This window comes from Mastomys coucha, unplaced genomic scaffold (genome assembly GCF_008632895.1).
Source record: "Mastomys coucha isolate ucsf_1 unplaced genomic scaffold, UCSF_Mcou_1 pScaffold7, whole genome shotgun sequence".
NCBI lineage: Eukaryota > Metazoa > Chordata > Mammalia > Rodentia > Muridae > Mastomys > Mastomys coucha.
Genome location: NW_022196913.1, coordinates 25,947,764 through 25,963,367, shown reverse-complemented (window position 1 = coordinate 25,963,367; position 15,604 = coordinate 25,947,764). Strand labels below are relative to the sequence as shown.

At 42.3% G+C, this 15,604-nt stretch overlaps 3 protein-coding genes across 3 annotated transcripts; 2 read left to right on the top strand and 1 right to left on the bottom strand.

The window, feature by feature from the left end:
- Window positions 1-5,427: 5,427 nt before the first annotated feature.
- Window positions 5,428-5,908, bottom strand: LOC116082542 (histone H2B type 1). The gene has a single exon (XM_031359454.1). It carries the CDS (start codon window positions 5,852-5,854, stop codon window positions 5,474-5,476), a length of 381 nt encoding a protein of 126 aa, XP_031215314.1. The 5' UTR covers window positions 5,855-5,908; the 3' UTR covers window positions 5,428-5,473.
- A 198-nt stretch (window positions 5,909-6,106) lies between these two features.
- On the top strand, window positions 6,107-6,567 carry LOC116082537 (histone H2A type 1-B/E). Its single transcript, XM_031359449.1, has one exon. It carries the CDS (start codon window positions 6,157-6,159, stop codon window positions 6,547-6,549), a length of 393 nt encoding a protein of 130 aa, XP_031215309.1. The 5' UTR covers window positions 6,107-6,156; the 3' UTR covers window positions 6,550-6,567.
- Window positions 6,568-7,205: 638 nt separating this feature from the next.
- On the top strand, window positions 7,206-8,963 carry LOC116082628 (endogenous retrovirus group K member 7 Gag polyprotein-like). The gene has a single exon (XM_031359503.1). The coding sequence runs from the start codon at window positions 7,206-7,208 to the stop codon at window positions 8,961-8,963; it is 1,758 nt and encodes a 585-aa protein (XP_031215363.1).
- The last annotated feature ends 6,641 nt before the right edge of the window (window positions 8,964-15,604 follow it).

Here is a 15,604-nt window from a genome sequence, read left to right as displayed (position 1 = left end):
TTTTTTGAGGCGGGGTTTCTCTGGTTTCTCTTTTCTCTGGCTGTCCTGGAGCTCACTTTGTAGACCAGGCTGGCCTCGAACTCAGATTAAAGTCAAGTGCCGCCGCCATCACCGCCATCACCGCGGGATTGGACTCATTAATCTTAAAGGAGTGGGCTTTGCTTGGAGGAGTGTGAAAATCTGTACATAATAATGCACAATTATTATACAAATGAACTTGAAGTTTGTAGACACTCTTGGAGGTCCATATCCACTTGGCCCTGTCCCAGGGCCAGGAACTGTGTCATTCTGACCCCACCAAACCCATGCCAGACCAGGGAACAATCAATATCAAACACAAGTGTATTTAGTTTGGTCCTATCATTAAGCATGAACCTTTTGATTGAACATTGCATATGCTTTAAATACTTCATATATTGATGCTAATACATTAAGAATTATTCTTAGAAAAAAAGATATTTCTAAAGTATTACAAACCCCATACTTATATGTGCAAAAGGCCAACTTTCCAGCTATTATTACGGTCTTGTCAGATTTTTCCCTACCCTTAAACATTATTACAGATTCACAATATACAGCATATACTGTTCAACATGTTCACACTCCTTTTCTTTATCATGATGATATAGAAACATTTATTTTTACAGTTACAGTAACTACTAATTCATCACATTAATCCACATTTTATTATGCATATCAGAGCAGACACCAATCTCCCTGGCTTTGGGTCAATGCTAATCAATTCTCAGATTCTTTAATCAATATACATCAATTACATTCTTGTACTCTTTTTCCTGAAGCTACTAAGTTTCAAGCAGACACACATGCTAACTGGGGAGCTTTACAAAGAAATTATTCTGTAACTCAAGGAATGATAAAAGTAATAACTTTAGATTATGAAACTTGTCAAACATTTCATAGGCCTTGATTGCCTTCTGGTAATAATCCCAGAGGTAATATATCAAGTGTGATATAGCAACTAGATGTAATCCACATTAAATTTTTTGAAGTTGCAATATTTATATAATTCTATAGATTCATTTTCAGCTTTTCAGTGGACCACTACATTAAGTAATGAAATGGCTTTATCAGTTATATTACATTTAAAAGAAGCTTTTAATGTTACAAGTATTCTTTAACAAAATAAAATGGTGAATATTATGAGTTTATATGTCACAGAACCTTAAGGAATTTTTACAACATTAGAATATTAAGCATATTATGAGTATCCTTAGGACTCTCAAGGACAGGCTAGCATTGAAACTTCTAACAGAACATTAAAGGAGATAGTAAACAAAAGGGGAAAATTGCCCTTAATTCTAGAAACATATTAGATTCATTATTTACTTTCAAATTTTTGAATTGTAAAAATGATGATCTTATGCTCACTTAAATTCAGGTGTTACTGGAGGAATGCGTTGAGGGTACTATATTACCACCTATTTGGTATAATGAGGAAGTCTCCTAGAAATGGGAAAAAAATAAATATTATAAAATGGGAAAAGGTTGTGTGTATGTTTTTACAGATTCAGGTGATCAGTGGTTTCCAGAAAGGCAGATGAAACTGAGAAATCTGCATGTGACCACTTTGTCCCTGACTTGCCTTCTCAACAAATGGCTTATCTGGCTTTGGGTCAGACATCTAATGCAATTTCAAAACCACTACCTTCCATAGTGGATTGTATGTTTCCTTCCTGGGGGCAGTTGAAAAAACTTAGCCAATGCAGAAAAAAAAAAAAAAAAGATGGTATATAATCGAGTGAGATAAAGCTCTCCCCTCATTGCTGGGGAAGGCGGCCAGGAAGACCACCCACACTGATGCCTCTATTGGATTCCAGGACCTATGACAGGATGACCTACATAGAGGATTTCAATTTGAGTTCATCAAATGCAATAGGGCTGGAAATAGTTCATATTTGTATTGGACATGAGGTTCGTTGTTTGAAAACTCTATCGAAGGGATGGTTGTCTATTATTTGAAATGGAACAAAAGCTGGAAGGGAAAAGAACCTGTTGATTTTGGTAGCGGAAGGTTTGAAGGGAACATTACTGCCTTTCATTCCACCTCCTCTCCCTCTTGCCACACTCCTGTCGTCTGCCTCAGAGTTACGTAAAATGGATGCTCACACCAAACAGAAAGGCGAAGGATTAAGATAGTTCTGTACTAACAATAACACCATCCATCCATAGTAATGGGCATGAGGGGTTAATACAATACATAGGTGGGATGCCCCCTTCCTCTGCTCATATGGAGGGAGGAGCTACTCAAGACTATCTTTGGAAATTATTATTGGCATTGTATAACTTTTGGGCCTAGAAAGGGAATATATGTAAAAATACTATTAACAATGAGACTGCTGGGCGTTGGTGGCACACGCCTTTAATCCCAGCACTTTGGAGGCAGAGGCAGGCAGATTTCTTGAGTTCGAGGCCAGCCTGGTCTACAGAGTGAGTTCCAGGAAAGCCAAGGCACAACTGTGGGCTGGTGAGATGGTTCAGCGGGTAAGAGCACTGACTGTTCTTCCAAAGGTCCCGAGTTCAAATCCCAGCAACCACATGGTGGCTCACGACCACCCATAATGAAATCTGATGCCCTCCTCTGTTATGTCTGAAGACAGCAACAGTGTACTTACATATAATAATAAATGAATCTTTTAAAAAATTAAAAAAAAACCACAAAACAATGAGACTATGCTCTCTTTTACAAAAAAAAAAAATCTATCTTGGCACGTGCTCCTCTTCCTTATTTGTTCTTGACTGGAAGATAATAAGATATAGACATGTTTAAATGCTAGAACTGTTGTTAATTTGAGCTCCCACAGAATGTACATACTTTGAGCTTAGATTGGTGTTTGGATGCACGTACAGATAAATCTTCCATGCCTGTGCTTTATCATATACTGGATCAAATGAAGAAAAGGCTGATGATTGTCATTTTGTTGGGAATGACTGCTGCCCCTGCTGGCATAGCCCTACATCAAAGTATTCAAAATGAACATTCTATCCTAAGATGTCATTCTGACTCAGAAAACTTCTGAAACATGCAAAGACATGGAGATAGTATACTGCATGCTGAAATCACTGACTTAGAGTCATCTGTAATAATGTTAGGTGACCAAATTTTTAGTTTACAAAGACAATTGCCATTAAGATGTGATTGGAATGTGGCTCAATTGTTTCTCCTGTGCATTGGAATGAGATCTTATTCCCTTGGGATAAAGTTAGAAAAGACTTATTAACTTATGGTAGTCTGAATCAGGAGATATTAAATTATATTAATGTAAATTAAATTAAACATATTTGTGCAGCCATTGTATGGACTATCTGGCAATAAATTATTGGTAAGTATTTATTACTGGTGTCTTTGGATAAGTTAAATCTGATTGATCAACTTAAGATTGCAAGCTCTTCCTATCCTGGAAGGTTTATATTGATTATTGCTTGTTTTTATTATTTTTAATAGTCTGACAAAACCCAAAACCTCTCCTACCATAAAAAGTAATTCAATATTGATCATCTGCACTCAATATTGTATTACAAAATATGGTTAAACAGAAAAGAGGAAATGGAGATTTCCTGAACTGACATCAGGCCAAGACAATACTCTTGCTAGACATCCCTTGAAAACAAGAGAATGTTTGCATAATTCCAGCAACTATTTCCTTGACCAGGTGTCATGTTTTCTCATTTATTTTCTGTGAAGAGGTTCAATTAGTAACATAAAAAAACTATTTTTTTGTATAATAAGAAAAAAAAAAACCCCAAACATTATAGTTTGGTTCCTTAAGCACTGTTTGTTTTCTACTCAGCGCTGTAACAGTATAACATGGTTAAGAATAAAGCCTTTGCACTCTGCTACCTGCACAAGCTGAGTCCGCACTCTGCTACCTGCATAAGCTGAGTCCTTTCCTCTTCTTTTTTTTTTTTTTTTTTTTTTTTTTTTTTTTTTTTTTTTTTTTTTTTTTTTTTTTTTTTTGTCTTTCTTTTTTTTTTCTTTTTTTCCAGAAAGGGTTTCTCTGTGTATCCCTGGCTGTCCTGGAACTCACTTTGTTGACCAGGCTGGCCTCGAACTCAGAAATCTGACTGCCTCTGCCTCCTAAGTGCTGGGATTAAAGGTGAGCGACACTACCACCCCCTTTCCTCTTCTTAACCCTGATCTTTCACAAATAATTTTAGCCCAAACCTGAACCCATGAGCCTTGTTACTGGCTTCTATCAGTACTTTCTCTTCCTCTTCATTCTAAAAGAAAATAGGGATACTTAGAAAAACTAGGTTCTCATAAATTTTACTTTATGAAAAATATAATGAACCTTTTAATTTTTACACAGGTTCTTTCCCTCTCTATTGTATCTATACTATCATATAGTATCTGACAACAAAGATGACATAGGAAACACACGCCTAAAGGTAAAGCAAATTATGTTAGACATGCAAGAGCAAATTTCTGTTCCCCAAAAGATTTCAGAGGCTCTGTGCTTCTCAGTCATCTAAGCCAAACTTTATCAGTAAAGTAGTCTCTGTGGAATAATTTTACATTTTCATTTATCAATATTATTAACGTTTGTAATCATACATTTCTAAATAAACTTCAAAACTAATTTGGCTTTGATTTTATTAAATGCTATTGTATGTGAAACTCCTATAACTTGACTCTGAAATTTTGTTTTCTTCTGTGTATGACATGTACTGTTAATTTACCCCAATTAATTCATTTAAAAAAAATAAAGGAACATGTAATTATTTCTACTGGCTTGTCTGAAAGAATGCCATGTCCCCTTAAACAAAAAATTCAATTCTGTGCTCAGAATATGAGACAGCTGGGAGTCACTAGAATACATTAATCATATAAAAATGTACCACCAAAAGAACTGAGCAAAAATAAACTTGTAAAAACAATTTAATGTAGATTCCAGAAAAAGATTTTAAAATGTCAATTAAGCTAAAAAGCACACTAATGTGAGAATACAGAAACAGGAGGCAAAGGCCTTCTGATTTTTCCTTTTAAATTCGTTCTAAGTATCAGAAACTAACATCTTTAAAATAAAACTTTACCAAACACACTGACAAATATTGCACTGATCTGGAATTGTTCAGACACTGATGGAAACAAAGGCCACCATCTTTGTGGCTTAACTTTGAAACTGCCCGCGCAGCGCAGTGATTGGCTATCGAAGCCGCTAACTAATAAGGAAATCTTAAAATGAACATATCATTCACTTGGTAAATTAGTCCAAAGTGGGCGGGGGGTGGGAAGGAGACCACTTATTCTTTCTATAGGTTTCTTCCAAAGCCAGTTAAGCTTATATGTGTGTAAGGGAACTAACGTTTCTTTTCTAGTCGTAAACTTCAGCAAGCTTTACTTTAGCTTACATTAGTATTTACCTTTCTAAGTAAATAACTCAAAAGTGTCACACCCTTAGGGTAAAGTGAGTGGCTCTGAAAAGAGCCTTTGGGTTAGGAGTTGAGTTTGAACTCACTTGGAGCTGGTGTACTTGGTGACGGCCTTGGTGCCCTCGGACACGGCGTGCTTGGCCAGCTCCCCGGGCAGCAGCAGGCGCACGGCCGTCTGGATCTCCCGGGACGTGATGGTCGAGCGCTTGTTGTAATGCGCCAGGCGCGACGCCTCGCCGGCGATGCGCTCGAAGATGTCGTTCACGAACGAATTCATGATGCCCATGGCCTTGGACGAGATGCCGGTGTCGGGGTGCACTTGCTTCAGTACCTTGTACACGTACACCGAGTAGCTCTCCTTGCGGCTGCGCTTGCGTTTCTTGCCGTCTTTCTTCTGCGCCTTGGTCACGGCCTTCTTGGAGCCCTTCTTCGGGGCGGGAGCGGACTTCGCGGGCTCAGGCATGGTAGTATAGAACCACAAACCTAAAAAGAAGAAAACCAAACTGTAAAGTACTTCCCGCACAGGCTGCCTTTTAAACAAACTTGTGGCTATGGTTATTGCGAATTAGCAGTCGTCACCCACTAAGTACCCAATCATATCAAGGAGTTTTTCAAAGCAGCTGTGTTATTGGTCTAGATGAAATGGATCTATGTGACCAATAAAATTGCTACATTTTTCACATCCTGCGTTTACTATAAATATTACCTGCATAGCTTTCACTTCTCCCTCTCTCACTGAGCAGAAAATACTTTTAAATCTTTACTATGTCTGGACGCGGCAAGCAGGGTGGCAAGGCTCGCGCCAAAGCCAAGACCCGCTCCTCCCGGGCCGGCCTGCAGTTCCCCGTGGGCCGCGTGCACCGGCTGCTCCGCAAGGGCAACTACTCGGAGCGCGTGGGCGCCGGCGCCCCGGTGTACCTGGCGGCCGTGCTGGAGTACCTGACGGCCGAGATCCTGGAGCTGGCGGGCAACGCGGCCCGCGACAACAAGAAGACGCGCATCATCCCGCGCCACCTGCAGCTGGCCATCCGCAACGACGAGGAGCTCAACAAGCTGCTGGGCCGCGTCACCATCGCGCAGGGCGGCGTCCTGCCCAACATCCAGGCCGTGCTGCTGCCCAAGAAGACCGAGAGCCACCACAAGGCCAAAGGGAAGTGAGACCTTTTGTACAAAGCACCGTAAAAACCCACCAAAGGCTCTTTTCAGAGCCACCAACAAAAACACTTGGAGGAGTTGTCCTACTTAGAATGGTGGTTGGGCAAATGAATGCAACACTATGGACAAAGGAAGTTAAGTGAACCTATCTCTAGTTGTGGAGAGCTGCGATGTGCCACGCCTTAAAGATGGCGCTGGCTTCCGCCTTCCGCCCGCCCTACAGCGAGTGCTCTCTGGAACAAAAGAGGTCCTTATTTGGCTAGGCTGATTCAGCAGGCTTGCCTCCGAGTGTACCATGTGGTTTACTGGGATTGGCTGCCCATAGAGTATTTAGCCTGTGGGCAGGCTTCCCCCAGGGTCAGAAGATTGTTCAAGTTTCCCTGAAATTTGCTGCCTGAGGAAAACCTTATGTGTTGTGTCATCCTTGCTGGTCGAGGGTGAGCGCGACAACTGGTGGAACTCGTACTGGGAACTCCGAAGAGACTCAGAACTGTAGTCAGGGCAGTGCACTGGTAAAGTTCCCGAGGTAAGCCGGGACAATAAAGTCCGCGGGAGTGCAGGCTAGTTTTTGCTCTTCTCTGTAAACAAAGAGCGAGCAAGTTCGTGGCGTAGCGATAAGCACTGCAAATCGAAAGTATACTTTTGGGTGGGATTCAGTCATGGGAGTGTCTCAATCACATCCAATTTTTCTGGCTCTCCAGGAGCTGTTGTTGGCAAGGAAGTTAAAGATTAAGAAATCAACCTTAGAAAGATTTTTGAGTGAGTGCGATGCCGTAGCCCCGTGGTTTGTGGTATCAGGCAATCTCACGGTGTCCTGCTGGGATAAGCTCGGCAGGGACCTGGAGTTTGCTTGGGAACAGGGTACTTTGAAGAAGGGAGTGAAACCTATCTGGAAGATGGTGAGGAGCTGTTTGGAAGATCAGAAATGCTGTAAAGAAATTGAGGAGGGACAATCAGCCTTAGAACAGTTGCAAGAAGAAAGATCAGAGAAGGCAGAAAGTGAGAAAGGAGGCAAGAAAAGAGAACCTCTCTATCTTGATCTTAAGGATCTTGAGGATTCAGAGGACACAGATTCTGAGGGGGAATTGCATGCCTTAGTAAAGCAGTTAGAGAGGACAGCTATGAGAAAACAGGAGAAGAGAAAAGACAAAGAGAAACCTCAGTTAGCAGCGGTAGGTGTAAATTTAACTACTGCCAAGACGCCCTTGGCCCCTCCTCCGTATCTTGAAGTTGCTCAGGCAGCTCAGCCAGCTCCGCCCTCTGGTGTAGGGAGCTCATTTTGCCCTGGAATCTGGACTCAGGTTAGAACTGAGCTGCAATTTGCCTACCCTGTTTATCAAGACCCACAGGGGAATAGATACAAGGAACCGCTTGATTTTAAAGTAGTTAAATCCCTGGCTGAGTCAGTCCGTACCTATGGGATTACTGCCTCTTTTACTCTAGCTCAGGTGGAAGCATTGAACAGGCACTGCATGACACCAAGTGATTGGAGTGGCCTAGCCCGTGCCTGCTTGAGTCCAGGACAATACTTGGACTGGAGGGCTTTTCTAATTGAGTATGCCGCTGAACAAGCCGCAGCTAATCAGAGAAATAGTAATCCAGCTTGGGATAGAGATATGCTGCTTGGTCAAGGCAGGTTCGCCAATCAGCAGACAGGATATCCTCCACAAGTCTATGAGCAAATTAATCAGATAGCCATTAAAGCATGGAGGTCCTTGCCAAATAAGGGAGAAGTGAGTGGCAATTTAACTAAGATTCTACAGGGCCCTATGGAGCCATTCTCAGATTTTGTAGCTCGCTTGGTGGAGGCTGCGGGAAAGATTTTTGGAGATCCAGACATGGCTATGCCGCTTATTAAACAGCTAATTTATGAACAGTGCACCAAGGAGTGTAGAGCTGCCATTACCCCATATAAGAACAAGGGGTTGGAAGCTTGGATGAAAGTGTGTAGAGAGCTTGGGGGACCACTGACCAATGCTGGCCTTGCAGCTGCTCTAGTTCAGCTGACTCAGAAGAGAGGAGGAGGCTCTGGGGCTTGTTTCAAATGTGGCAAGGCGGGACACCTTAAAAGGCAATGTCCGGAAAGAGGAAGTACGGAGAGCACAGGAAACGGCCAGTGCCCTAAGCAGCCTGGATTGTGCCCCAAATGTAAGAAGGGGAATCACTGGGCCAATGAATGTCGCTCTGTTAAGGATATAAATGGACAGCCCCTTATTCAAGGTTATGGTGGAGCCCATCCAAAAAACGGACAGCGGGGTCCACAACCCCAGGGCCCACAAATATATGGGGCAATAGAGAATCATGACAGAGAACCGAGTCAAGAGAGGTGGCCCACCCTACGTCATCCGAGGGACCGCGGAGAGCCACTGCGGCTTCAGCAGGATTGGACCTCCGCTCCACCACCACACTGGTATTGACACCCCATATGGGGGTCCAGTTAATTGAGACAGATTTTAAAGGACCCCTTGAACCTGGCACAGTGGGTTTATTGCTAGGGAGATCATCAGTTTTGAGAGAACTTATTGTACACACTGGAGTCATAGATCCAGATTATACAGGAGTGGTTAAGATCATGGTAGCTTCCTCACGTGGGATAACTGCTATCTCTCCTGGAGATAGAATAGCTCAATTAGTTATTCTGCCAAGTCTGCATGATCGTTATGTTGCAAGGAATCAAGAAAGAGGAAAGGGAGGCTTTGGGTCCATGGGAACGGATTTAACCTTTCTATCCCTGGATCTCTGGAGCTGAAAGTAGATGAGAAAAGGGTCCTAGGTCTCTTGGATACGGGGCAGACAGGAGTATAATAGCTAAGAAAGATTGGCCTTCAGGCTGGCCCATACAAGCTTCTTCTCAGATGTTGCAAGGACTTGGCTATGCAAAAACTCCTGATATGAGTGCGAGGCAATTAAGGTGGCAAGATCAGGAAGGGCACTCTGGAGTAATGAAACCCTATGTACTTGAGTTGCCAGTCTCCCTTTGGGGAAGAGATTTGTTAAAGGATATGGGATTTAAGTTGAGTAATGAGCATTCCAACTCCTCCCAACGTATGATGCAAGATATGGGATATGTTCCAGGCTTTGGAATAGGGAAATACTTGCAAGGGCGGAGAAGTCCCATATCTACTCAACAAAGACAAAAGAGACAAGGCCTGAGTTTTTCCTAGGGGCCACTGAGGATGGCATTCCCATAACTTGGAAGACGGTGGACTCAGTGTGGGTTCCTCAGTGGTCACTTTCCTCTGAAAAGTTGAGTGCTGCCAAAGAGTTGGTGGCTGAACAGATGTCCTTAAAGCATATAAAACCATCTGTGTCTCCCTGGAATACTCCTATCTTTGTCATTAAAAAGAAATCTGGAAAATGGAGATTGTTGCATGATCTGCGTGCCATAAATCAACAAATGCAGATCATGGGTCCAGTGCAACGAGGCTTACCCCTTTTATCATCTTTACCAGCCTCATGGCCTATAATAGTTATAGATATAAAGGATTTTTTTTTCTCCATTCCTCTGTGTGCCAAAGATAGTGAGAGATTTGTATTTACTGTTCCATCCTGTAATCATGAAGAACCTGATCAGAGGTTTGAATGGGTAGTCCTACCTCAGGGCATGGCAAATAGCCACTTAAGATCTGGCAAATGGATGTCACCCACACTTCAGAGTTTGGAACCTTAAAGTATGTTCATGTGTCTGTAGATACCTCCTCAGATATCATACATGTTACACCGTTGGGTGGAGAAAAGGCTCGCAATGTCATAGGGCATCGCTTAGAAGCCTGGGCTGCATGGGGAAAACCACAGCAGCTGAAAACGGATAATGGACCAGCTTAAATGGCTCAGACCTTTGCCTCCTTCTGCAGCAGATGGAGGTACAACTTAATCATGGATTACCATATAATCCTCAAGGACAAGGAATTGTGGAGCGTGCTCATCGCACCTTAAGAGAATGTTTGCAAAAACAAAAAGGGGGAATAGGCCAAGGCCATACCCCCAAGGAGAGAATATCTCTAGCCTTATTTACTCTTTTATTTTTTAAATTTGGATGCTCAAGGCCGCTCAGCAGTGCACAGACATCAGGATTTCCATGGTCCATCTAAAGGCATGGTGAAGTGGAAAGATATTTTGACAGGCTCTTGGCGAGGGCCTGATCCCATGCTGACATGGGCACGAGGTTCTATCTATATTTTTCCCCATCAACAAGATCCAGTGTGGGTGCCTGAATGCCTTGTGAGGAAGATTCGCCATGAAGACCCTCCTGGGGATCCTAGTGATGGTGGCAGTGATGGTGCCAGGGATGGCAAAACCAAGATGGGGGATCCTGTCGGTGTTCCCGAAACTGATGCCAGGGATGTATAAAGCTCAAGTGTTTCCACGCTTTTTTGCTAGCAATAGAAGTTTAGGGCTAGCAAATTTACCATTGGATAAGCAGTTAAGTTGTATTGAGGGCAAGCGACAATTGTTCTTAGAAGGTAGCTTATGTTTCATTCTTGTAAAGAATATTAGTGAGAAGTCTAAATGTGTCATGTTGTATAGTCAATCTGCTGCCTGGTTTGAGCGGCTTTGGACCCCAGGACAGTTTTCTGTGAATGTATCCTGGCTTTTGGGCTGATGGCCCAGCAAAGATGGGAATAATCCTTGCCCTCCACAACTTATGTGGGCCCCGTTCTGTACTGGGGATATTGGAGGTGATGGTAGATTTCCCTGGACAGGATGTCAGAGTAGAGAAGTGAATTGGGCTGTAAATTCTTATTTTACATATTCGCCTGCTATGAGTACTAAGTTTAATCAAACCTATGCAGGACGGAATTTTACTAAGCATGATCCTATTTCTTTGACTGCGGTGAATCCCTTTGACATTTGGTTCCTTTGTGGTGTAAATGGGAGTTGCACAGATCTGACCCCATTCGCCATGATTGGTGGAGGTATTCATGGTTTGGGGCAGTTTAATTGGTCTTTTAGTAGATCTGGGGGCTTTTTTGATAATTCCCCTCTGCCGACCCCGCGAAATTTTCATTATGTCATAGGGTATGTTCTCTTGGGAGGCGGTCAGAGTAGAGGGAAACCCTTTGCAGGATTTGCTAATGTAACTTTTAAGCCCACGCCAGTCTGTGTTTGGCCTCCTTTTGTTTGGCTGGTTAGTAATGGTAGTCTTAGTAATGGATGTTTCTATGCCCTTTGCTGGGATGCTAGCATTTATCCTGTGGCTGTTCTCACTCGCATGCCACGGTATGTTCCCATTCCAGTGGAGGCCCCTAGCCCATTAACATTATTTAGACAGAACAGAGATTTTGGCATTACAGCTGCCATCGTGACCACTATTACCATTGCAGCGGCTGGAGCTACCACCTCAGCCATTGCTCTTTCTAGCACTGTACAAACAGCAGTGACATTAAATAATTTATCAGCCACTGTGGCTCATGCTCTGGATGTACAGACATCATTGAATTCCCAGGTAAAAGGAGGATTGATGATTGTGAATCAACGAATAGATCTTGTATAGGAGCAAATAGATACCTTGTGGCAGACTGCTCAGTTGGGATGTGAATGGAAAATGCAAGGATTGTGCGTCACCTCTGTTCAATATCAGAATTATACCCATGCTGCTAATTTGTCTAGGCATTTGTCTAGTTTTTTGCTGCAGAATTGGTCCTTGGAGTTTGAAGATACCCTGAAGGAATTGCGTCTGGCCGTGGTGCATGTGAATTCTACCTGAGTGGACCTGTCCCTCGCCAGCAGTTTGTCATCGTGGATTGCCTCAGCTGTTAATCATCTTAAAGAGTGGGCGGGCATAGAATCTATGGCAGTACTCATGGTGCTTGCCTCCCTTGTTGGCCTGTGGTGCATTTGCAAGATAAGGGCTACACAAAGGCGTGCTGCAGCCATGTTGATTCAAGCCTTTTTAGCCATTGAGGCAAGACAGTCCCCCCAGGCATGGCTTGTAGCCATTAAGCCCTGAAGTCAGCACGTTCAGGTTGTAAGGCTAAGCACTGCACTTGAGTCACGCTGTATGCTGTTAGCGGTCTCAAGGAGAGCATGTCTGATTGATGCGGGTTGGTGCCGTCCTATCCCCCATGAATCCCATCATCGTTCCCGCCTCAGCAAAAACTGGTACCGGACGGGTCTAGCACTGCCTGGGTAGAGATATCCGGGGAGGGTTAGTATGATGTCCCTTGATCATCCTGAGATCAGACCTATACTCTCACCTGTTGCGTTTAAAAACAAAAAGGGGGAACTGTGGAGAGCTGCGATGTGCCACGCCTTAAAGATGGCGCTGGCTTCCGCCTTCCGCGAGCCCGACCGCGAGTGCTCTCTGGAACAAAAGAGGTCCTTATTTGGCTAGGCTGATTCAGCAGGCTTGCCTCCTCATACGTGTGCCTATCTGCGTGTACCATGTGGTTTACTGGGATTGGCTGCCCATAGAGTATTTAGCCTGTGGGCAGGCTTTCCCCGGGAGTCAGAAGATTGTTCAAGTTTTCCTGAAATATACTGCCTGGGCAAGAGCTCGTGTGTTGTGTCATCCTTGCAGGTAGAGGGTGAGCGCGTCACCTAGTTTTATTGATGCTTCCAAAGAACTTTTATGTTAGCTATATACACAAACCACTGGGACATTTTAAATTACTGATCCGTAAATACGAGTAGCTTTTATTTATTTATTTATTTTTGCTAGTAGTTTTAATGTCCCAAGCCACGAAGTTTCCCTTTATTAAAGGTCGTTGTGTATGATGAATAGTAAGGAAACACTTAGGATTGTTCCTTCATTCCCTCAGCCTTTACAGGATAACTTTTAATGGTAAATATCATCTGTCATTTCTTTAACCCTTAAGCATCTGTTCAGTTTTATACCCCCTTTCAACTTTGTTTTACATTGCAGAAGAATATTTTTGTAAATACCTTGAAATATACATGTAAAATAAAGGTCACTCTATGGTGGTAATAGACTTTAAGGCTTAGGTTAAAGAGAAAAGAGTGAAAAAAAAGGTCTCTGCTGTCAATAGCCTAAAAAATGCAGAAGGTAGATAATTCAGTGTATTTTTATTCCGAGTCAGTAGAAGAAACTAGTAGAAAGCAACTCTAGAAAGGAAAGGTTTAAAAAAAATGATGTACTTACTAAATCTATTCCTGGAGTTATATGTTATCTGAAAACAGCTTGCTGTATATATGGATAGTAGTTATCTTGAAAAAGTCATTTTTTTGAGGCTGGAGGAGTGGCAAGCGGTCTGTAGCTTTAACTCCCAGCTAAAAAGGTTTGAGGTTAGGTAGGGGTGGGTGTCACACATCCTGGGCACTGGCACAGAGACACCAAATTTACACATGAATTTATAAACTGAAATAAAGGGCAGAGAGAAGCTAGAATTGAAGGTCTTAGTCTCCCTGTCACCTCACAGGTTGAGTACCCACTGCCTGTTATGTCCTGTGCCAAATTCCTGTTACATGGACTGAACAAAACACACATCATTCTTGTACATATGTAACTTGAAGGAAGAAATGATCTGACCAACAATCAAAAACCTTATGTATCCCGTTGAATCTCTCAGCCCACTGGCTATTCTATAGTCAAATCTTCATGACAGTATTCATGTGACAAATCTGAAACACAGGGAAATAAGAAACCCTTCCTTTGTCACTTTTTATTGTTAATTTACTTTTTCCCATGAGACTTCCTCAGAGAAAGCAGAGACATGGGAGTAACTCCTGAACACCTAGAGAAAAGTGCCAGCATTTGGGTTTAAGCCGAACTTATCATTTTATCTGGATTCCTAAAATAGCCTTGCTTTCTTCGGGATTCACACTCAGTACAGCCCGTCTTCAGTGTAGTCCTTGTTTTTTCTACTGTGTGGAGACGACAGGCTCTTACCGTGCCTCCTCCCTGCTCTCTGATACAGACCTAAGACTCCTCGTGGGTTATCCTTGCTCACCTCACTCACTTTGACTTGGGTCATCATCGTGCATAGTTGAAACACAAATGCACACATACACACACACTCATGCAGAAACACACACAGAAAAACAAAACCAAAAAAATATCCACATAACTCTCACCTGAAAAGGGAATAAGAAGCACTGTATATTAGAGGTTTCTCCAAATTTCCTACTCCAACGTGGAAGGAGTGTTATGAAGTTACAAAACAAAGTCATAAGTAAACATAGGCATAAACATATTGGAGAGATGTGCAGCAGCAATGTGGGAGAATCTTCTATAGATCTCAGATACTCTCTGATGACATTCCTTGACTTTTGGATTTGTGGGAACTACTGATCTGCTATGTTGAGATTACAAATGAGGTTTTAATCTATTAGTCACAAACTGTTAAACATAGAGGACCACATTCAGGAGCATAAAGTGTAACCAACGAGAAGACAGCCAGCCATAGGACACTTCATTTCAGGAGTTTCTGCTCCTCTCATACATGTAATTCTTGTCAATCAATCAGTCTTGTCAGATATAGCTTCCTTCCATGAACTTTCTTCACAGATCATAATTTAGAAGTTGTGGGAAAAAATTTCAGGAGATTTAAAAAAGGTGTTTTTCATTTTTATTGTACTGTACGGAGAATATTGTGCATAGTAGTCACAGATGAACCTCCAGCCTCAAAGATTTCGTTCAAACTTCACAACGCACTTGGATATTTACCTGAAAATATTAGTGAAACTCGATTAAATAGAAAAATGTTTGAGAAGAAATGAGGTTGGCAATAGGAATGATGAACTTTTAATATAAAGCTTAAATTTAATATAGTCAAAATAGAAATACAGTAATGACCCTTAGTAAAGGGAAATTCACTTAAATGTGAAAAATGACTTTAAACTTAAAAGGATTCACCAAGCGATGCAGATGAATAATTCACCGGTTGGTGCTTTTATGAAAAATTCTCAAGAGAATAATACAGACATTAAGATGGCCTTTTGAAAGTTTTAACTAAAAAATTTATTTCAAGTGTGGTTAGTGTAGAGAACACAAGTTAATTGACAGCACGGTCTGCATGTTAGAAAGTGTCCACTGAGCACCAAAGCGCCTTAGCAGCCGCCTGCAGTGTCCGCTCTGCACGGGATTGTATTTTGTACA